At 49.4% G+C, this 21,799-nt stretch overlaps 2 protein-coding genes across 3 annotated transcripts in view; one reads left to right on the top strand and one right to left on the bottom strand.

Moving 5' to 3' along the window:
- Nucleotides 1–414: 414 nt before the first annotated feature.
- LOC307085739 (ADAMTS-like protein 2) lies at nucleotides 415–11,978 on the top strand (the record flags this gene model as incomplete). The annotated part of the gene is given in 21 exon segments (XM_079750601.1): nucleotides 415–492; nucleotides 1,382–1,423; nucleotides 1,515–1,618; nucleotides 2,003–2,078; nucleotides 2,348–2,450; nucleotides 3,058–3,203; nucleotides 4,003–4,126; nucleotides 4,792–4,872; nucleotides 5,479–5,654; nucleotides 5,991–6,360; nucleotides 6,801–6,983; nucleotides 7,763–8,006; nucleotides 8,098–8,213; nucleotides 8,693–8,819; nucleotides 9,673–9,886; nucleotides 9,992–10,147; nucleotides 10,319–10,489; nucleotides 10,652–10,673; nucleotides 10,676–10,827; nucleotides 10,910–11,063; nucleotides 11,184–11,978. Coding segments are annotated over 21 exon segments (2,985 nt in total). The 3' UTR covers nucleotides 11,330–11,978.
- A 6,051-nt stretch (nucleotides 11,979–18,029) lies between these two features.
- Nucleotides 18,030–21,799, bottom strand: part of LOC307086350 (glycogen debranching enzyme-like) — a 28,885-nt gene continuing 25,115 nt past the window's right edge. For both annotated transcript variants that reach the window (XM_079751533.1, XM_079751532.1), the window contains exons 32-35: nucleotides 21,471–21,568; nucleotides 21,220–21,307; nucleotides 20,764–20,897; nucleotides 18,030–20,468 (exon numbers count right to left, since the gene is read on the bottom strand). In XM_079751533.1, coding sequence (XP_079607659.1) covers nucleotides 20,351–20,468; nucleotides 20,764–20,897; nucleotides 21,220–21,307; nucleotides 21,471–21,568 — 438 coding nt within the window. In that variant the 3' untranslated portion in view covers nucleotides 18,030–20,350. The remainder of the gene's footprint in view (nucleotides 20,469–20,763; nucleotides 20,898–21,219; nucleotides 21,308–21,470; nucleotides 21,569–21,799) is intronic.

The raw sequence follows: 21,799 nt of genomic DNA, 5'->3' as shown, positions 1-21,799 counted from the left end.
TCCTTCATATTCAACATGACGACTCCTCTCCAAATGGCGGAGAATCACCAACAAAAATAAACATGATGCATCACGGCGTACCAAACCTATTCTAATGCTGTACATTAGAATACAAAGAAGGTCTTATAACAAGTTAGGAGGAGTAGGATGGGGGGGGAAGGAGGAGGTATGTGGGGATGAGGAGGAGAAGGAGTATGGTGGGGAGGAGGAGGAGGAGGAGGAGGAGGAGGAGGAGTTGTATGGGGAGGAAGAGGAGCAGGGCGGGGGGGGGGAGCAGTTTGGGGAGGTAGAGGAGCAGATAACGGAGGAGGAGGAGCAGTTTGAGGAGTGGGAGGAGCAGTTTACGGAGGGGGAGGAGCGGTTCGGGAGGGGGAGGAGCAGGTCGGGGAGGTGTTGTCGGCTCCTGAATGAACCATGTTCGGTACCGGAGCCTCCGCGGTGCTTCTCCTACACGTTGTGTTTGTACCGGGAGCCAGCAACTGGGCCGCCAAGGTAAGCGGGAGCCCCTTCCCTCCTCCCCGCGGGGCCGGTCCTCCTCTCCGGTCCCTCTACCCGGCGCTGCGGCTCTCTGGTGCCTCTGCTCTACACGGCTAGATACAGCAACACGACCAGCGTTGACCAGTTCAACCGCTGGAAGTGTTTCTGTAGACCAGTTAAACCTCTGGAAGTGTTTCTGTAGATCGGTTTAACCAGTGGAAGTGTTTCTGTAGACCAGTTAAACCGCTGGAAGTGTTTCTGTAGACCAGTTAAACCGCTGGAAGTGTTTCTTGAGGGTCCCGGACTGCGAAGCTGAGGTTGGGGTTGATGGTGTGTAAACCCCGCTTGTACGTCGATGTTAAACTATCGTGTTGTAGATTCTCTGAGTTTCATGGCCCTTATAGGACCCCTCGCTTCAGAGCGTTGAGGACGAGCAGAACACGGGCTGAGGAGGAGAGCCTCTCGTTGTTGTTGTTGTGGTGTAGCGGCTCTCACCGATCAACTCTGCTGTTCTCTTCTGTTCCTCCGCGGTCACATATTCCTGTCGTCTCCTTCGCTCCCTCCTCCTCCTCTCCTCTCCTCTTCCTCCTCCTCTCCACATCAAAGCAGTCTGCTTAGTAGGTTAAGGTCAGCTGGTTATTAGGTTAAGGTCAGCTTCTCAGAGCTGGTTAGTAGGTTAAGGTCAGCTGCTCAGAGCTGGTCAGAGGAACTGTCCTGGTGGAAGAGGTGTTAGACCATCTCTAGTGACCACATATTGACCTGCTCTGCTGTGATGCAGTCCACACACACACATACACACACACAATACGAATTTTATTGATATTGGTGTAATGAACTAGTTAGTTATATTGATACTGATGTTTGTGTGTGTGTGTGCGTGTGTGTGTGTGTGTGTGTTTGGCAGGACAGAAGTGATGAGAGTGTAGATCCGCACAGAACCACACAGGTACACACACACACACACACACACACACACACACACACACACATATACACACACATGCGCGCAAAGTGACTGAGTGTGTGTGTGTGTGAAGGAGGAGGTGTTTGAGTGGTGGGGGGAGTGGTCCAGTTGGTCCTCCTGCTCCAGGAGCTGCGGAGGAGGAGTGAGGAGTCAGGAGAGACACTGTCTTATACAGAGGTACACACACACACACACACACACACACACACACACACACACACACACACACACACACACACACACACACACACACACAGTTTCTGACTGATTATTGTCAACCTGCTTTAGAGTTCTTCCTCCTCCTCTCTTCTTCTCTACTCTCTTCCTCTCCTTGTCTCCTCCCTCTCCTCTCCCCTCCTCTCCTTTCTCCTCCTCTCCTTTATCCTGATATTAGGAGCTAGATCCTAATGACATAAACAGTGAGTTGTATAGTAGCCTCATTGTCATTAATGCCCTGTCCTCTTTGGTCAGTCGTTAATGCTCTGTCCTCATTGGTAAGTCATTAATGCCCTGTCCTCATTGGTCAGTCTTTAATTCCCTGTCCTCATTTGCCGCTTTCAGGTTGACTCCTGCCCAGAACATTAACAGTTCTTACTGTCTGGGCTCAGCCAAAAAATATCAACTCTGTCCTATACAGGTACTGTCTGCCTGTCTGCCTTCCGTCTGCCTGTCTGTCTGCCACCCTGTCTGTCTGTCTACCTGTCTGCCCGCATGTGTGTCTGGCTGCCTCCCTGTCTGTCTGTCTGCTTGTCTCCCTGTCTGTCTGTCTATCTGTCTGCCCGCATATGTGTCTGTCTGCCAGAACATTTGATTATTAAATATATATATTAGGCCTTTGACTGAATGTAGTGTGTGTCTGTCTGTCTGTCTCTGTGTGTGTGTGTGTGTGTGTGTGTGTGTCTGTAGCCATGTCCCAGTCTCAGCGTGAGCTTCAAGCAGCACCAGTGTTCCCAGTTCAACTCCAAGGCCTTCGGAAAAACCCACTACCAGTGGATCCCACTGTACCCAGGTAACCAGTCAGTCACTAGTTACCAGTCCTGTATCCAGGTAACCAGTCGGCCACAAGTTACTAGTCCTGTGGCCAGGTAACCAGTCAGCCACTAGTTACTAGTCCTGTACCCAGGTAACCAGTCAGCCACTAGTTACTAGTCCTGTACCCAGGTAACCAGTCAGCCACTAGTTACTAGTCCTGTACCCAGGTAACCAGTCAGCCACTAGTTACTAGTCCTGTACCCAGGTAACCAATCAGCCACTAGTTACTAGTCCTTTACCCAGGTAACCAGTCAGCAACTAGTTACTAGTCCTGTACCTAGGTAACCAGTCAGCCACAAGTTACTAGTCCTGTACTCAGCTAACCAGTCAGTAAATTACTTGTCCAAGTTACTTGTCCAAGTTACTTGTCCAAACAGCGAGGCAGTCAGGTAACCAGGAAACCACCTAGCCAGTCAGTTGAACAGCCAGTCAGTTAAACAGCCAGATAGTTGAACAGTCAGTCCGTTAAACAGCCAGTCAGCCAGTCAGTTGAACAGTCAGTCTGTCTGTTTCTTGAAGATAATTCTACTAAGATAATAGGCTGTGTTCAAACGTCTCTCTTTTTGTCCTGATTGGCCGGTCAGCTGATTACATCAGCATCTCCAACAAGCCATGTGACCTGCAGTGCAGCACACGGAGCGGCGAGCGCCAGCTGCTGGTGCCCGCCCACGACGGGACCTTCTGCCGGGACGCCAAGCTGACCGGGGTCTGCATCGAGGGGGTCTGCCAGGTAACCAGCTCACTAGTCTACTAACTAGTTAACTAGTCCACTAATTAGTTACCATTCTGCCGGGATGCCAAGCCGGCCAGGGTCTGTATTGAGGGGGTCTGCCAGGTACATCTAGTCAACTAACTAGTGACCAGTACTAGTATTCGTTAATTACTGAGTAGGCCTGCACGATAAATCATTATAAAATCACGATCTCGATTCACACCTCTGTGGATTTATTTTTAAACATATATATTTTTTATTTCTATTTATTTATTTATTTATTTTAGCCTTAATTTACAGGTGCGTAGAGTTGGTTCAGTAGTTGTAAAAGACCAGCAATTAAAGACAATCTGCTGCTAAATGTACAAAATAAATCATTCCGTTTTTGATACTGCACTTTAATCAGTTATAAAGGGCCATATGAAACGCAACGTGCTAGAGGTTTCAAAAAACTATGTTTGGTACTGCCATATTTTTATTTTGGTTATGGTTCATGTGTGCAATAAAAATTACATTTCGTGAGAAAAAAATCATGGCAGAGAATCGTGATATCAATTCTAAGCTAAAAAATCGTGATTCATATGTTTCCCCGAATCGTGCAGGCCTATTACAAAGTAGGTTAACTGTGCAGCTAGTTGACCATCTAACTAGTTACAGTAGTAATCCCTCCAGAACCCTACAGCAAACAAAGAAGAACTAGGCTGACCAATGTGGCTAACAAACTAACCATCTGGCTAATAAGCTAACCATCTGGCTAACAAGCTAACTATCTAGCTAACTCCCTGGCTAAAGCTAACTAGCTGCGCTTTTCTGCTAGCCGGTTAGCTGTGATGGACAGCTGTACAGCAGGAAATCAGGCGACCGCTGTGGCGTCTGCGGAGGAGACGGGACTTCCTGTCAGCGCGTCTCTGGAACCTACAGAAAGGGACTCACACAGTTAGGTAACACACACACACACACCTACACACACACACACACACACACACACACACACACACAGTATTCCAGTTGGTAAGATCAGATCAATTGGTTAAGCCCGGGTTATGATGGTAACTAGGGCTACATTAGAGAACGTTTGTGTTCCTACCAAAGTATACATATGGGCGTGGCGTCCGTGACGTCCCCATTGGTTCACTACCACCGCCATTAGGCCGTCTCAGGCTACGGCGCCGCAATTGCTTGCAGTGTTCTGCAAGCAGCAGAGGAAACTACAATGTTGGGCACATTGTGGAATAAATGGGCGCCCGGCAGCGACCAAAACTAAACCCTACCGTCCAACGGGACCTTAGGTCACTTCTGGAACACTACAGGGTTTCTCAGCTTCTGGGAAATGTAGTGCTAGATGAAGAAGGGGTTTCTGGGAAATGCAGTTCTAGATGAAGAAGTGGTTTCTTGGAAATGTTGTGCTAGATGAAGAAGGGGTTTCTGGGTAATCCAGTTCTAGATGAAGAAGGGGTTTCTTGGAAATGCAGTTCTAGATGAAGAAGGGGTTTCTTGGTAGTGCAGTTCGAGATGAAGAAGGGTTTTCTGGGTAATCCAGCTGACCCTCCCGTCACGTGACCCCACTTGAATGCTAACCTAGCGTGTTGTGGTTGTCTGCGGCCAGGCTACGCGTTCATCACCAACATCCCGGCCGGAGCGAGAGACATCCAGATCATCGAGAGACGCAGGACCGAGAACATCCTGGGTGAGGTCAAAGGTCATAGGTCAAAACCTAGAACATCCACAGTGAGGTCAAAGGTCAAGACCAAGAACATCCTGGGTGAGGTTAAATGTCAACATCCTTGGTGAGGTCAAAGGTCATAAGTCAAGACCTAGAACATCCTGGGTGAGATCAAAGGTCATGGGTCAAGACCTAGAACATCCACTGTGAGGTTAGAGGTCATAGTTCAAGACCCAGAACATCCTGGGTGATGTAAAAGCTCATAGGTCAAGACCTAGAAAATCCTTGGTGAGGTCAAAGCGCACAGGTCAAGACCCAGAACATCCTGGGTGAGGTCAAAGGTCATAGGTCAGAGCTGAATGCTGAGGGTGTTTTTATGCAATTGTTAGGTTGTCCTATCTGATGTTTATGCTAGCACTGTGCCTTCTGATGCTAATGCTAGTGCTGGGCTATCTGATGCTCATGCTAGCGCTGTGTTATCTGATGCTCATGCTAGCGCTGTGCCATCTGATGCTCATGCTGGTGCTGTGCTTCTGATGCTCCTGCTAGCGCTGTGCTATCTGATGCTAATGATAGCGCTGTGCTATCTGATGCTAATGATAGCACTGTGCTATCTGATGCTCATTCTAGCGCTGTCGGACGAGGCGGGGAATTTCTTCTTCAACGGAGACAGCGTCATCGACAACCCGCGTAACTTCCGCGTGGCGGGAACGGTGCTGAAGTACCGGCGCCCTGGAGCCTCCGCCGCCGACGGCCTGGAGTACATCAGCGGGCAGGGGCCCACGCAGCAGGGCCTCAACCTCATGGTACACACACACACACACACACACACACACACACACACACACACACACACACACACACACACACACACACACACACACACACACACACACACACACACACACCTAGCAGGGCCTTAACCTCATGGTACACACACACACACACACACACACACACACACACACACACACACACACCCCCCGCAGGGCCTAAACCTCATGGTACACACACACACAGGGACACACACACCCAGCAGGGACTCAACCTCATGGTACACACATAGACACACACACACACACAGTGACACCCCCCCCCCCCCCCCCCTCTGGGTCTCCAGCAGTGTCTCTGTGTGTTTCCAGTACTACAACTTAAACGGGAAACTTCCCTACATTACCTACGAGTTCACACTGCCCCGTGACATCACCGATGACATCACACCGCCCCCTGTCATCAATGATGACATCACAAGAGGAGATGACATCACGAGCGGACCTGCCATCCTAAACCACACCCACAACGAGGTGGACCTGAGAGAGGCGAATCACAGCCGCCCAGGTGCTGAACAGGTGGCGGTAGGCCTGCCGCAAGGGGCAGCGTCTGTCCAGGAGCTGCAGACGCCCAGCCCACCCCCACCGGTGGCCATGTTGGTCTACCATCCATTCGACGAGGTCATCAGTGATGAGTACCGACACAACGACCTGCAGGAGCCCCGCCCCCCCGCCGCCTACAGTAGGACCCTGTTTGAGATTCTTTCCATTTTAGTCTCTCCCGTCTCTCTCTCTCTCTCTCTCTCTCTCTCTCTCTCTCTCTCTCTCTCTCTCTCTCTCTCTCTCTCTCTCTCTCTCTCTCTCTCTCTCTCTCTCTCTCTCTCTCTCTCTCTCTCTCTCTCTCTCTCTCTCTCTCTCTCTCTCTCTCTCTCTCTCTCTCTCCCTCCCTCCCTCCTGCTGTTTGTCGTCTTCTCTTCGCCTGGCTACTATGCTAACACTCCTATCGCTGCCAACTGTGGTAACGTTGCTAGCATGCTAATGTGGCTAACTGTGCTCACACGCCCACTGTGATAGCATGCTAACATTCTAACTGTTGGTTTTTAAATGCTAACGTTCCCAACATAGCAGCTGTTCTAACTCTGCCAACGGTGCTAGCGTGCTAACGCTGCGTTCTCTCTTCAGGGAGCGGCAGCTCCAACTCCATCGACAGCGAGCCGGGGAACCACACCCACCCCTCTAAGCCCCTCCTCTTCCACCACCGAGGTCACTTCCTGGATCTCCTGCTGGCTCTTCCTGCCCCTCTGCCCAGACCAGGCAACCAATCAGCTGGCCTGGAAAACGCGCTGGCTACCAGGAAATCCTCTGGTAGGAAACCAGTGGGTGGAGGAGTGTCTACTCTAGTGGTGGAGGAGTGTCTGCTCTAGGGGGTGGAGGAGTGTCTGCTCTAGTGATGGAGGAGTGTCTGCTCTAGGGGGTGGAGGGGTGTCTGCTCTAGTAGTGGAGGATTGTCTGCTCTAGGGGGTGGAGGAGTGTCTGCTCTAGGAGGTGGAGGGGTGTCTGCTCTATGGGGTGGAGGAGTGTCTGCTCTAGGGGGTGGAGGAGTGTCTGCTCTAGGGGGTGGAGGAGTGTCTGCTCTAGTGGTGGAGGAGTGTCTGCTATAGGGGGTGGAGGAGTGTCTGCTCTAGTGGTGGAGGAGTGTCTGCTCTAGGGGGTGGAGGAGTGTCTGCTCTAGGGGGTGGAGGGGTGTCTGCTCTAGGGGGTGGAGGAGTGTCTGCTCTAGGGGGTGGAGGGGTGTCTGCTCTAGAGGGTGGAGGAGTGTCTGCTCTAGGGGGTGGAGGAGTGTCTGCTTTAGTAGTGGAGGAGTGTCTGCTCTAGTGAGTGGAGGAGTGTCTGCTCTAGGGGGTGGAGGAGTGTCTGCTCTACTGGGTGGAGGAGTGTGTGCTCTAGGGGGTGGAGGAGTGTCTGCTCTACTGGGTGGAGGAGTGTCTGCTCTAGGGGGTGGAGGAGTGTCTGCTCTACTGGGTGGATTCAGGTTGTGGAACGGGCCTAGTATCATTTATGTTGTTCATTTGTACCTCAGACCACAACATGAATGCTACGTGTGTATGTAATTGTGTACTTATATACACAACGTCTTGTTCCAGTGGTCCTGGGTGATGGGCAGTACAACCTCACACACATGACCACACACACAGCCTTGGGCTACGAGCACCCGCCCCCTCACACACCGCTGACAGACCCCGACCCCAACACGCCGCCTGGCCAAGACACATCCCTTCGTGGAGACACGCCCCCTCGTGGAGACACGCCCCCTCGTGGAGACACGCCCCCTGGGGATGGTCTCGAGCTCCAGCAGATGGCAGCAGAGCTCACAGTCAGCACTGAGAGGTAACACACACACTGGATACACACTAGATATACCCACTGGATACACACTGTAAATTAATAGTCTATCTCTCTCTCTCTCTCTCTTTCTCAGTAATGACTTCGATGTGGGTGTGGCCTCTGATGTGGGAGTGGCCGAGGTCAGCCTGGCTGATATGTACCGCTGGAAGATCTCTGGCAACGCCCCCTGTAGCTCCACCTGCACTACAGGTAACACACATACACACATACACACATGCACACACACACACGCACACACAGTAACACACACTCCCTTTGGTCAGGGAGGGATGGGTAGATGTTAGACAATCTGTCTATGTCCCGCATTGTTACATTTTTTTAGATTAGAATAGATTTTATTCTATTCCACACACACACACACACACACACACACACACACACACACACACACACACACACACACACACACACACACACACACACACACACACACACACAGCACAGGTAACACACACACCTGCAGTATGAGTACCAGCTATGCTATGTGTGTGTTGCAGGTATCAGTACCAGCTCTGTGTGTGTGTGTTGCTGGTATCAGTACCAGCTCTGTGTGTGTGTGTTGCAGGTATCAGTACCAGCTCTGTGTGTGTGTGTTGCTGGTATCAGTACCAGCTCTGTGTGTGTGTGTTGCAGGTATCAGTACCAGCTATGCTATGTGTGTGTTGCAGGTATCAGTACCAGCTATGCTATGTGTGTACGCTACGATGGTACTGAAGTAGAAAACAGCTACTGTGACTCGTTGACGCGACCAGAACCCACACACGAGTTCTGCAACGGAAAGGAGTGTCCCCCCAGGTACACTACTAACACTAACCTGGTACTAACCTAGCTTACACTAACCTGGTACTAACCTATAACCAACACTAACCTGGAACTAACCTTGTACTGACACTAACCTGGTACTAACCTAGCTTACACTAACCTGGTACTAACCTATAACCAACACTAACCTGGAACTAACCTTGTACTGACACTAACCTGGTACTAACCTAGCTTACACTAACCTGGTACTAACCTATAACCAACACTAACCTGGAACTAACCTTGTACTGACACTAACCTGGTACTAACCTAGCTTACACTAACCCGGTACTAACCTATAACCAACACTAACCTGGAACTAACCTTGTACTGACACTAACCTGGTACTAACCTAGTGCTGCCCTAGTCCTGCTAGTTATACTAGCTCTACTAGAACTCTCCTGCTTCTGGTAGCAGGTAGGAGACCACCGGGTGGAGTTAGTGGTAACTAGTAATGAATTAGAACTGAGGTACTGAGTAGCACCAGATGGGACCAGTTGTGTTGTGTACCAGGAGAGAGCAGGTGTGTTGTGTACCAGGTGTGTTGTGTACCAGGTGAGAGCAGGTGTGCTGTGTACCAGGTGAGACCAGATGTGTTGTGTACCAGGTGAGAGCAGGTGTGTTGTGTACCAGGTGAGAGCAGGTGTGTTGTGTACCAGGTGAGAGCAGGTGTGTTGTGTACCAGGTGAGAGCAGGTGTGTTGTGTACCAGGTGAGAGCAGGTGTGTTGTGTACCAGGTGAGAGCAGGTGTTTTGTGTACCAGGTGAGAGCAGGTGTGTTGTGTACCAGGTGAGAGCAGGTGTGTTGTGTACCAGTTGTATGATGTACCAGGTGTGTTGTGTACCAGGTGGGAGACCAGCGGGTGGAGTGAGTGCTCCCGGACCTGTGCGGAGGGTTTCCAGTTCCGGACGGTGCGCTGCTGGAAGATGATGTCACCGGGCCTGGACTCCTCCGTCTACGATTCGCTCTGCCTCTCACATGACCTGCACAAGCCGGCCAATAGGAAGGTCTGCCATGGTCAGAGCTGTGGGCCTCAGTGGGAGGTCTCTGATTGGTCAGAGGTCAGTAAATCTGTGTGTGTGTGTATCTATGGATTTTTTTATTGCAAGGGAAGTAAAGGTTAAAAAAATGTGTGTGTCTGTGTGTGTGTGTGGGTGTGCGTGTAGTGCTCTGCCCGCTGTGGTCTGAGGGGTCTTCGTTCTCGTGACGTCCGCTGCTCCATGGAGACCCGCCTCTGTAACGACTCCTCTCAGCCAATCGGAAGCCAGGAGTGTGAAGGCCCACCCTGCGACCGGCGCTGGACCGTCTCTGATTGGGGGCCTGTGAGTCACATGACCTGAGCCACCACATCCACAACACACAAACAATTACACACATTGATGGACGAGGTAACATGGTGTCTTTTCTTTGTGTTTGTGTGTGTGTGTGTGTGTGTCTGTGTGTGCGTGTCTGTCTCTGTGTGTGCGTGTGCTTGTGTGTCTCTGTGTGTGTAGTGCTCCGGTGTGTGTGGGGAGGGCCGGATGCTGCGTGCGGTGGCGTGCCGCTCAGCGGGGGGGGTGGTGATGTCAGAGGAGCAGTGCGACCAATCAGCACGCCCGCTGGCCGTGTACCCGTGTGGAGACCGGGACTGCCCCGCCCACTGGGTGGAGCAGGAGTGGCAGCAGGTACACACACACACACACACACACACACACACACACACACACACACACACACACACACACACACACACACACACACACACACACACACACACACACACACACACACACACATGCTTTAGCTAAGATAGCTGTGGAAAATCGATGGTGTGTGCGTGTTTGCAGTGCAACGCGTCATGTGGGCGGGGTTGCGGCTACGACAGGTGGTGTGTGCAGGGCTGGCAGGGGGCGTGTTCAAAGAGTTCCCTGGAAGCAGCTGTGGCCACGCCCCCAAACCAGAGAGCTCCTCCTCCTGCTTCCAGAGGCCCTGCTCCAAGTGGTTCACGACCTCCTGGTCCCAGGTATACGTCTCACCCCCGTCTGTCTCATGCACCTGTCTCTCTACATGTCTGTCTGACTGTCTGTCCTCCCCTCCCCCCTCAGTGCAGTAAGACGTGTGGGAGTGGCATCCGTGTCCGCGAGGTCAAGTGTTACCAGGGGGAGGAGCTTGTAACCAGGGGCCACAGCTGTGACTCCTCCCTCAAACCTGAGGCCAGACAGAGCTGTGACGTCCAGAGCTGCCCTACCGAACCCCCAGGTATAACATCATAAATACTAGAACCTATAGAACCCCCAGGTATAGAACCATGAGGACTACAACCTGATATAAATGTGTGTGTGTGTGTGTGTGTGTGTGTGTATGTGTGTGTGTTTGTAGCTCCGCCCCCGGTCTCCGTGCAGCTGGACTCCTCCTGTCAGGATAAGCCGACCGCAAACTGCGCTCTGGTGCTGAAGATCAAACTGTGCTCCCACTGGTACTACAGGAAGGCCTGCTGCCAGGCCTGCTACAGCCTGACCCCCTGACCCCTGACCTCACCATGACCCCTGACCACTGGTACTACAGGAAGGCCTGCTGCCAGGCCTGCTACAGCCTGACCCCTGACCTCACCCTGACCCCTGACCCCACAGGAAGGCCTGCTACAGCCTGACCCCCTGAACCCCTGACCCCTGGTACTACAGGAAGGCCTGCTGCCAGGCCTGCCACAGCCTGACCCCATGACCTCACCCTGACCCCTGACCTCACCAGGACCCCTGATCCCTGGTACTACAAGAAGGCCTGCTACAGCCTGACCCCCTGACCTCTGGGCCTCCACAACACACACACACTCTCTCTGTTGAAACAAGGACAAGGTGAAGGCAGGTCAGCACCCAATCACAAGGCAGCTCTATCTGTACTGTAGTAAAAGAACAGTGAGTGACTGGCCCATGGACCAATCAAAATACAGCAACACACACACATACACACACACACACACACACACACACACACACACACACACACACACACACACACACACACTTTGTGTGTGTGGGCGGGCAACAGGCTAGCCATCTCCCTAGCAACAGGCTAACCGGCTCCCTAGAAACAGGCTAGCCGGCTCCCTAGCAACAGGCTAACCTGCTCCCTAGCAACAGGCTAGCCTGCTTCCTAGCAACAGGCTAGCATGGCCAGGGCGACCAGACTACACTGTTTGTTTACCTGTTGTTTTCTTGTTTACTGAGATCTATGTTTTTGTGGTTTACTGAATAAACAACTGTTACCGACCCGTCTGACTGTCTCTAGCCTAATGCATGATCATCGGTAACCTACCAGGGCTCTCAAGTCTCACACATTCGGCGTGAGACACACGCAATTCAACCCATGCACACGCTCACACGCCACACTTCGTATTTCTCACGCAGAGAAATTACCAGGATAGGGCTCACCAATTTGGGCCGCTATTTAACAGCGGAACAAGTAAGAATTAAATGGGTTTCCCGTACGTAGGGTAACCAGACGTCCTCTTTTGCCCGGACATGCAATCTTTTTGAGACACTTAAAAAAAATGTGTGGCGGAATTTCAAAATCGTCCGAGATTTTATTAAAGCCTCATACATGTCCACATCGAATTTGCGTTGCGTTTCTCTGGGTCGTTCACAAACTAGTTAGGCTACACCCTTCCCTACTCAGTTCTGTTCGCTTTGCATTGGTGGAAGTGAGTAGGGGAAGTGGTTAAGTAGAGCCTTCAGATTGGACGGTTTGACTTACTTAGTTACCGTCATGTTTTGTATATATATATTTTATAGGGACAAAAATTAACAAATTTCTCCTACAGGGGAATGATAAAGTTTTATCTATTGAACAGAAAGAAACACTTGTTCATACTTTCCACACTTTACCACAGCATGGGCCTACTGAATGCCACATAAATATATAATTATGTTTTTGCACGTTTGCAACGTTTAAAAGTTGAGGGAAAAGTATATGCCTCTACTGGTGTTGCTTAAGCCAATAGCCTTTTGAGGCAGTGTTGTTTCTGAATATGAGTGTTAAGGGCCAATAATGCTTACTATCATACATTAGTCACCATGTCTGTGGACACATTTGTATCCAAATGTGTCCACAGACATGGTGACTAATGTCACCATGATAACTATCTCTGACCTAACCCTAAACTACCCATCTCTAATCTAACACCTAAACTAACCATCTCTTACCTAGTACCTAAACTTCCTATCTCTAACCTAATACCTAAACTACCCATCTCTAACTAGTACCTGAACTAACCCCCTCTAACCTAATACCTGAACTAACCATTTCTAAGACTTCATGGGACATAACTAAAGAGTAAACAATGTCCTGAGACTATTAAACTAGTAAGAGCATTACATTAATCTGAGGGGGGTTACCGTGGTAACCACTACAGAAGGAGGAAGTGGGTCTGTGAAGCGGGCAGACTGGACTGGACAGTATCGAAGGACAATGGGCAGAACTTAAAGAGGGGCCGGAGGCTGGTTTCTGCTGAACAGGAGAACAATGGAGAGCAGTTCCACCCGGTGGTTAGTCCGGGATGTCATCAGGACTAATCTCCCACAAACAAACACTAAACCGGCAAGACACATGAGCTGGGGCACTTTCTGTATGCTTTCAGTTGGACCTATAGTCTCTGTTTCTATAGAAAAAACACACACATGCACACACACACACTTGTAGGGGGTATCCTGGTCACATTGTCTAAGTGGACTTTAAAACGGAGCCCAGAGTAAGGACCCTCTCATCCTGAACACTGATCTGATCCACATCGTACCTACAGGACGCTCTGTACGTTACACTGCCTGACTCCTTTCGACTACACTACGACTACCACGGACTCCTACTGCAGTACGGACTACTATAAACTCGTGTACTACTGTAGTACAGACTTTAACACTGCCTGAGGACCTCAATCCAAAATTTGCTTCAGTCAAGGTAATGTCTCCACAAATGTTATTCTTCTCAAATGTACTTAACTTGAATTGAAATGCATACATCATGCCAAGTCGCGCCCAGCCCAGCGCAGTCTATTTGATCAGTAGCTGTTAGCTCTGGTGGTCAGCCGGACCCCCCTGGCAATGGTTCAGATATAAGTGATCCAAGGTGAGGCAGCGGAGGAGTCTCCGCAACTCCATGACCGGACGGCCACCAGAGACCACCAGGGTACCTAACACCAGGGTACCTAACCCTAACATCAGGGTGTCTCACACTAGGGTACCTAACCCTAACACCAGGTTACCTAACCCTAACACCAGGGTTCCTAACACCAGGCTACCCAACCCTTACACCAGGGTACCTAACACCAGGGTACCTAATTCTAACACCAGGGTACCTAACACCAGGGTACCTAACCCTAAACCGGGGGTACCTAACCCTAACACCAAGGTGCCTAACATCAGGGTACCTAACCCTAACACCAGGGTACCTAACCCTAACACCAGGATACATAACACCAGGGTACCTAACCCCAAAAACAGGGTACATAACACAAGGGTACCTAACACAGAGGTACCTAACCCTAACACCAGGGTACCTAACCTTAACACCAGGGTACCTAACACCAGGTTATCCGACCCTAACAGAAGGGTATTGATCCTAAGGCATGGGGGCCTTATCCTAAAGCAGGGTCGGTACCCGCTGGTGACCTAACCTTGAAGCGACAAGAGTGGACACTTACCCCAGGAGCTGGACTCAAGGGACATCCTCTGTATAAGTTCAGATGGCTCTTTTTCCTCAGTGTTGGATGGCTTTCTTCAAACAGCCGGCCGCTAACCCTGATCGGATACCCTGACCTGATGTCCTCCCTCAGATGACCTCCAGACCCCCTGCCGTGTGTTTGCTGCTGCTGGCCGCTGTTCTAGGCCGCGTCAGGGAGGGGTGGGGCTTCTCCAACGGCTCGCTGGCCTCCTCCTGTGAGACCCTGCTCCCGGGCCACCAGCCCTACAACGCCTCCACCCTGGCCTCGCCCTACACGGTGTCGGCCTCCGCCTCCACCTACCGCCCTGGCGACAGCATCACTGGTACCTCACTGGTACTTCACTGTTACCTCACTGGTACCTCACTGGTACCTCAGTACATCAAGTACCTCAGTACATCACGTACCTCACTGTTAGATCACTGGTACCTCACTGGTACATCAGTACGTCACTGGTACATCAGTACATCACTGGTATCTCAGTACATCACGTACCTCAATGGTACCTCAGTACATCACTGGAACCTCACTGGTACATCACTGGTACATCAGTACATCACTGCTACCTCAGTACATCACGTACCTCACTGGTACCTCAGTACATCACTGGTACCTCACTGGTACATCAGTACATCACTGGTATGTCAGTACATCACTGGTACCTCACTGGTACATCACTGGTACCTCAGTACATCACTGGTACCTCACTGGTACATCAGTACATCACTGGTATGTCAGTACATCACTGGTACCTCACTGGTACCTCAGTACATCACTGGTACCTCACTGGTACATCAGTACATCACTGGTATGTCAGTACATCACTGGTACCTCACTGGTACCTCACTGGTACCTCAGTACATCACTGGTACCTCACTGGTACATCAGTACATCACTGGTATGTCAGTACATCACTGGTACCTCACTGGTACATCACTGGTACCTCAGTACATCACTGGTAAATCACTGGTACCTCAGTACATCACTGGTACCTCACTGGTACATCACTGGTACATCAGTACATCTATGGTACCTCAGTACATCACGTACCTCACTGGTGCCTCAGTACATCACTGGTACATCACTGGCACATCACTGGTACCTCAGTACATCACTGATAAATCACTGGTACATCACTGGTACATCAGTACATCACTGCTAAATCACTGATACCTCAATACATCACTGGTACATCACTGGTGTTCTGAACCTTCCAATCAGAATAAGCAGTGTGGAACCAGTGACACACGGTTACTTCTGAACACACCATGTGACCCCCACCAGTAACCATGGAGATGGCGTCCAACGGCTCCATCCCATTCCAGGGGTTCATCCTACAGGCCAGGAGCCGCGCGGGACAAGGTGAGTGACTCACGCTAACTCAACCCTAAACTATCCCTAAATTAACCATAAACTAACCATAAACAAAGGATAAACAAACCCTATACTAACCCTAGACTAACCCCTGCTCAACCCTAAACTAACCCTAACTCAAGCCTAAACTAACCCTAAATGAACCCTAAACTAACCATAAACTAAGCATAAACTAACCCTAACTGAACCTTAAACTAACCTTAACTCAACCCTAAGCTAACCCAAGGTCAGTGCTCATGCTAGCTCAACCCTAAACTAACCATAAACTAGATAGACATATAGATAGATAGATAGATAGATAGATAGATAGATAGATAGATAGATAGATAGATAGATAGATAGATAGATAGATAGATAGATAGATAAGACTTTATTGTCTCACACAAGGGTTACAGAAAATTTTCTTTGACAAACTAAAGATAAACTAACCCCACCCCAGTCGACCCCGCCCCTAAACTAACCCCACCCTTACTGCGAAAATATGGAAACGAATAAGAGAGATGGAGAGATGGCGATGTGTCCTAACGGATCCTAATAGATACTAACAGATCCTAACAGGTCCTAACAGGTCCTAACAGATCCTTACAGGTCCTAACAGGTCCTAACAGATCCTTACAGGTCCTAACAGGTCCTAACAGGTCCTAACAGGTCCTAACAGATTCTTACAGGTCCTAACAGGTCCTAACAGGTCCTAACAGGTCTTAACAGGTCCTAACAGGTCCTAACAGGTCTTAACAGGTCCTAACAGATCCTAACAGGTCCTAACAGATCCTAACAGGTTGGGGCGTCCTGTCTGATGCAGAAGGGTCGTTTGGGCTTCACTGCGTCTAATGCTTCAATGTTGAACCCTAAAGCCGGTCTGTTGTTGTGTTATCAATATTTTGTATTAATGGACCAGAGGGTTGGCCGGTGGGCTGCTTCACCAACATCGACACCAGCCTCACCAACACCCTTCACTGCAGAGGCATGCAGGTACCAGTCCACCTTAAACACTCACTCCACCCCAATCCATCACTCCACCTCAGATACTCACTCCACCTCAGATATTACGAGTTACGTCAATGAGAAATCATCTTATTTTACCAGCAGTTCCTTCAGCACTATGTCGTTCAGAATAACCCTCTGTCTGTCTGTCTGTCTGTCTGGCTGCGTAGAACTCGTCGATCAGTCATTCTTCACAAACAAAGAAACAAAGGCTCCAGGTGACCTGGGAGGCCCCTAGTAACAGTAGCTATGGAGACATTTACTTCTGGTAACACACAAACACACACACACACACACACACACACGCGCAGTTAATTTAAAAAGGAATTTGGGTATTTGCCAGACAGAAGTGTCAATGTCATCATCTGATGTCATGGTGATGATGTCATGGTGGTGATGTCCTGCTGGTGATGTCATGGTGGTGATGTCATTGTGGTGATGTCATGGTGCTGATGTCATGGTGCTGATGTCATGGTACTGATGTCATCATGTGATGTGTTGCAGCGCCTCCTTCGTCCAGACCTACTCCACCTTCTGGGTGGAGGTGGCCAGCGGAGATGTGAGACTGGCCAGCTCAGTGGACAGGACCCCTGCTGGGAGCATGGTCAGGAGACGTCATCACATCATGATGACATCATTACACACGCAGCCAAAAGCATCATTACTCACATCAAAGGATGAACAACTAATTAACATGCTTTAACAAATGAACTATCTATCAACTGTTAATTTAACATCAAATGCAAGATATACTAACATGTTAATTAAACATCCAACAACCGATGCCTGTTCTAGACTCAATGTCAGAGCACACCAATAATCCGGCTCTCTCTCCCCAGACCGCACTCCTCCTGACCGGACTCTCCCTGGGGTGGGGCGGCCTGTCGCCCTGAGCACCCTGTCAGCATGACCCTATTAGCAACACCCTGTCAGCATGACCCTATTAGCAGCACGCTGTCAGCCTCCGCCTGGGGCCTAACGTCCCCCTCAGGGGTCTCCAGAATAACGTCAACAATAATAAAGGCCCCCTTCTGCCCGTGTCTCCATGTTTCTGATTCAACCTCACGCTCCACCACAACACAGATCACACACACACACACACACAGACAAACACACACACACACACGAGCTGGATGGGATGGTGTTAATGTGGAGTTTATTCAGCATTGTTGTATCCATGGTAACAGTAATCTGGGAACAACAACAGCTCTGACGGTAAACATCCATGTTTCATCTTCAACACACAAACATCCTGGAACAGTAGGGCTGTCTCTAGCGCAACGCTCTTTTTAAATCATTCTCCTCTCTTTGTAGCAGGGAAAGGCATAAGCAGAATTAGAGGTTAGCGCTAGCGTTAGCATTAGCATGTAGCAACAACAAGACATCCTGCTCTACATTGTTGAGCCTCTGTTAGAACACATGATGGGACCTCTGTTAGAACACATGATGGAACCACTGTTAGAACACATGGTGGAACCTCTGTTAGAACACATGATGGAACCATTGTTAGAACACATGGTGGAACCTCTGTTAGAACACATGATGGAACCGTTGTTAGAACACATGGTGGAACCTCTGTTAGAACACATGATGAAACCACTGTTAGAACCCATGATGGAACCGTTGTTAGAACACATGGTGAAACCTCTGCCAGAACACATGGTGAAACCTCTGTTGGAACACATGATGGAACAAGAGCTCCGTGTTAGATGGTCAAGAGGTCCATCATGAGGACATGAACATAAGGTGACCCATTGCTCTCAGGACGAGGTCAGGACGGTCAGGTGAAGGTGTAGACCACAGAGAGATGGTCTCTGAAGGCACCAGGGGGTCCTCAGAGTTAAGGTTCTCATGAAACAACAGAACCATCCTGGTATCATGACTTCTGTTCATTTGAGATGTCTTCTCCTCCCAACATCCCGCTAGAGCCTCTCAGAGAAGTCCGGGGCTATACTCACTGGGACTACAGTTAGTTAAGACCAGTTTGGTCTCCATGGAGACAGGAAAGGGAGAGTTGGGTAGGTCCAGGTGTTTCAGTCTAAGGTGGGTCCAGATGTTTCAGTCTAAGGTAGGTCCAGGTGTTTCAGTCTAGACTAAGGTAGGTCCAGGTGTTTCAGTCTAGACTAAGGTAGGTCCAGATGTTTCAGTCTAGTCTAAGGTAGGTCCAGGTATTTCAGTCTAGACAAAGGTAGGTCCAGATGTTTTGGTAAGTCCAGATGTTTAAGTCTAGACTAAGGTAGGTCCAGATGTTTCAGTCTAGTCTAAGGTAGGTCCAGGTGTTTCTCTAACAGACTAAGTCTTGGAGGTAGTTCTCAGTAGGATCGTGCGTGGGGTTCAGGGTTAATAAACATGAATCAGAGCTTGATATCTGAACTATGCAGTAGTTCAACACATGCAGTACAGCAGGCTTAAAAGTGCCCTAGTCTCAGGGTATACACAGTAGTACTACTGCACTGAAATCCTACAGCATGACACATGGCAATACTACAGTATGACCCTGTAATACTAAAGTAATACCACAGTAGAATTAGTACCCAGCAGTGGAGCTACTCCCCTTGTCCTCAAACAGCACAGCATGAATTAGTAAAAATATATTGAAATATATAAAAAATATAGCATAATACATGTGGTAAACTAGGAGGAAGGTGGACTCTTTAGTAGGAGGGGACAGGGTCAGCAGGAAACATCTTGCATCTATAGTTTATAGATATATGATCAATCCTAGATCATTCAAGACTCTGAACAAACTACATTTATGCAATATAATGTTGGGATCAGGGCACGTAGAGGATGTTATAACATGTTGAAGCATGTTAGCGGGTGTTAGCATGTTGTAACGGATATTAGCATGTTGTAGCATGTAAGCATGTTGAAGAATGTAGCATGTAGGAGCATGAAAATAAATTGCAGCATGTAAGCATTTTAAATCATGTCAGCAAGTTTTGGCCTAGCTAGCATATTGTAGCATGTTAGTAAATGCTAAAAAGAAGAGCATTGTATACTTGATAAACTATATTTGATACACTATATTTTATATAGTATTTTTGATATACTATATTTGATATATTATATTTGATATATTATATTTGATATACTAATTTTGATATACTATCTGTAATTGACTCTGTTAAAAGGCTGTCACCATGCCTACCAGGAGGGACCCTAGGGCCAAACCTTAATACTTTATTATTTATTCTCTCTCATGTGATACACACCTATTCTCAATAGTTGTGGGCATCAATATTGGTTTTGTTGGGGTAAAATAAACTATGTGTGCATAAGATGTCAGAAACAAAACATTCCCTTTAGAATAAGACCGATCAGTGTTATTGATCCTGATCACGTGACTCTGAGGACACAGGATGATGACTCAAAGCTGGACACTGCTTCCTGCTTCTAACAGAGAGTAGCGCAGCACCACTGGACGCTGCGGGACAGAGGTTGTCTACAGGTCACCCAGAGGTCAGCTAGAGGTCACCTAGAGGTCATAGAGCACCTCCAGCACGGTGGCCAGCGACCAGGCCTGAGTCTCACAGCTGAAGGGGCAGTGCTGCCCGCTCTCATTGGTCAGCTCAGGGAGACCCTTCCATGGAGACCTGGTGAGAGGGCGATAGTTAGGGTCAGTTAGGGTACAGTTAGGGTATAGTTAGGGTATTTTTAGAGTATAGGTTACAGTTAGGGTACAGTTAGGGTATAGGGTACAGTTAGGGTATAGGATACAGTTAGGGTATAGGGTATAGTTAGGGGATAGGGTACAGTTAGGGTACAGTTAAGAAACGGGTAGGGTCCAGTTAGGGTACAGTTAGGGTACAGTTAGGGTACAGGGTACAGTTAGGGTATAGGGTACAGTTAGGGTACAGTTAGGGTATAGGGTACAGTTAGGGTGCTCACCCCTCCAGGTGGGTGTAGTGCCGTGACAGCAGGTGTTTGACCAGAGTCACGGTCCTCTGGTACTCTTCCTCCCCCAGCTTCTTAGAGAAAAAGAGTTTGGCCCGGAGGAAGTATCCTATTGGCCACAGCCACTCCTACACACACACACACACCCACACCCACACCCACACACACACACACACACACACACACACACATTTAACACACAAGGGGGCAACTAGGGGCTATGACTACATATTAAATAGTACTGTGTTGGGCCACTAGGGGCGCGGTGACTACATGTTAAACAGTACTGTGTTGGCCCACTAGGGGCAGTGACTACATGTTAAACAGTACTGTGTTGGGCCACTAGGGGCGCGGTGACTACATGTTAAACAGTACTGTGTTGGCCCACTAGGGGCGGTGACTACATGTTGAACAGTACTGTGTTGGAGAACTAGGGGTGCGTTGACTCACCGGCCCTTGGTGGTAGTTGAAACCCTTGGCCAGGTTGTAGTTGTCGTTGTCCAGTGCGTTGTCATAGATACCACAGTACACCATGTCACTAGGACAACAGAGACAGCGTTAAGGAGATCACTGAAACAGGAAGTTAAAGCGGCTGTAGGTGACACATGAAACCATCAAAACACTTCCTGTCTGCTCCCTCTCAACCAATCAGAAGCATATAGAATGTAGTATAGTAGTATATAGTAGGGTTGTGTAGTTACTCTGGGTCCAGGGTCTTCATTCCCAGTGTTCCCAGTAGTTTGCTCTCTGCCACTTCCAGGGCCTTCCAAGCGCGCTCAGTGGAGAACAGCTCTGGAGCCTAGATCCAATCGGAGCACAGGACAGCCCATCAGAGCACAGGACAGCCAATAAGAGCACAGGACAGCCAATCAGAGCACAGGACAGCCCATCAGAGCACAGGAAAGCCAATCAGAGCACAGGACTGCCAATCAGAGCACAGGACCGCCAATCAGAGCACCAGACCGCCAATCAGAGCACAGGACGGTCCATCAGAGCACAGGACAGCCCATCAGAGCACAGGACAGCCAAT

This window comes from Pollachius pollachius (genome assembly GCF_949987615.1).
Source record: "Pollachius pollachius genome assembly, chromosome: 14".
In the NCBI taxonomy this organism is placed as follows: domain Eukaryota; kingdom Metazoa; phylum Chordata; class Actinopteri; order Gadiformes; family Gadidae; genus Pollachius; species Pollachius pollachius.
The sequence above is the reverse complement of the archived record's forward strand: the minus strand, read 5'-3'. Positions and strand labels throughout refer to the sequence as shown.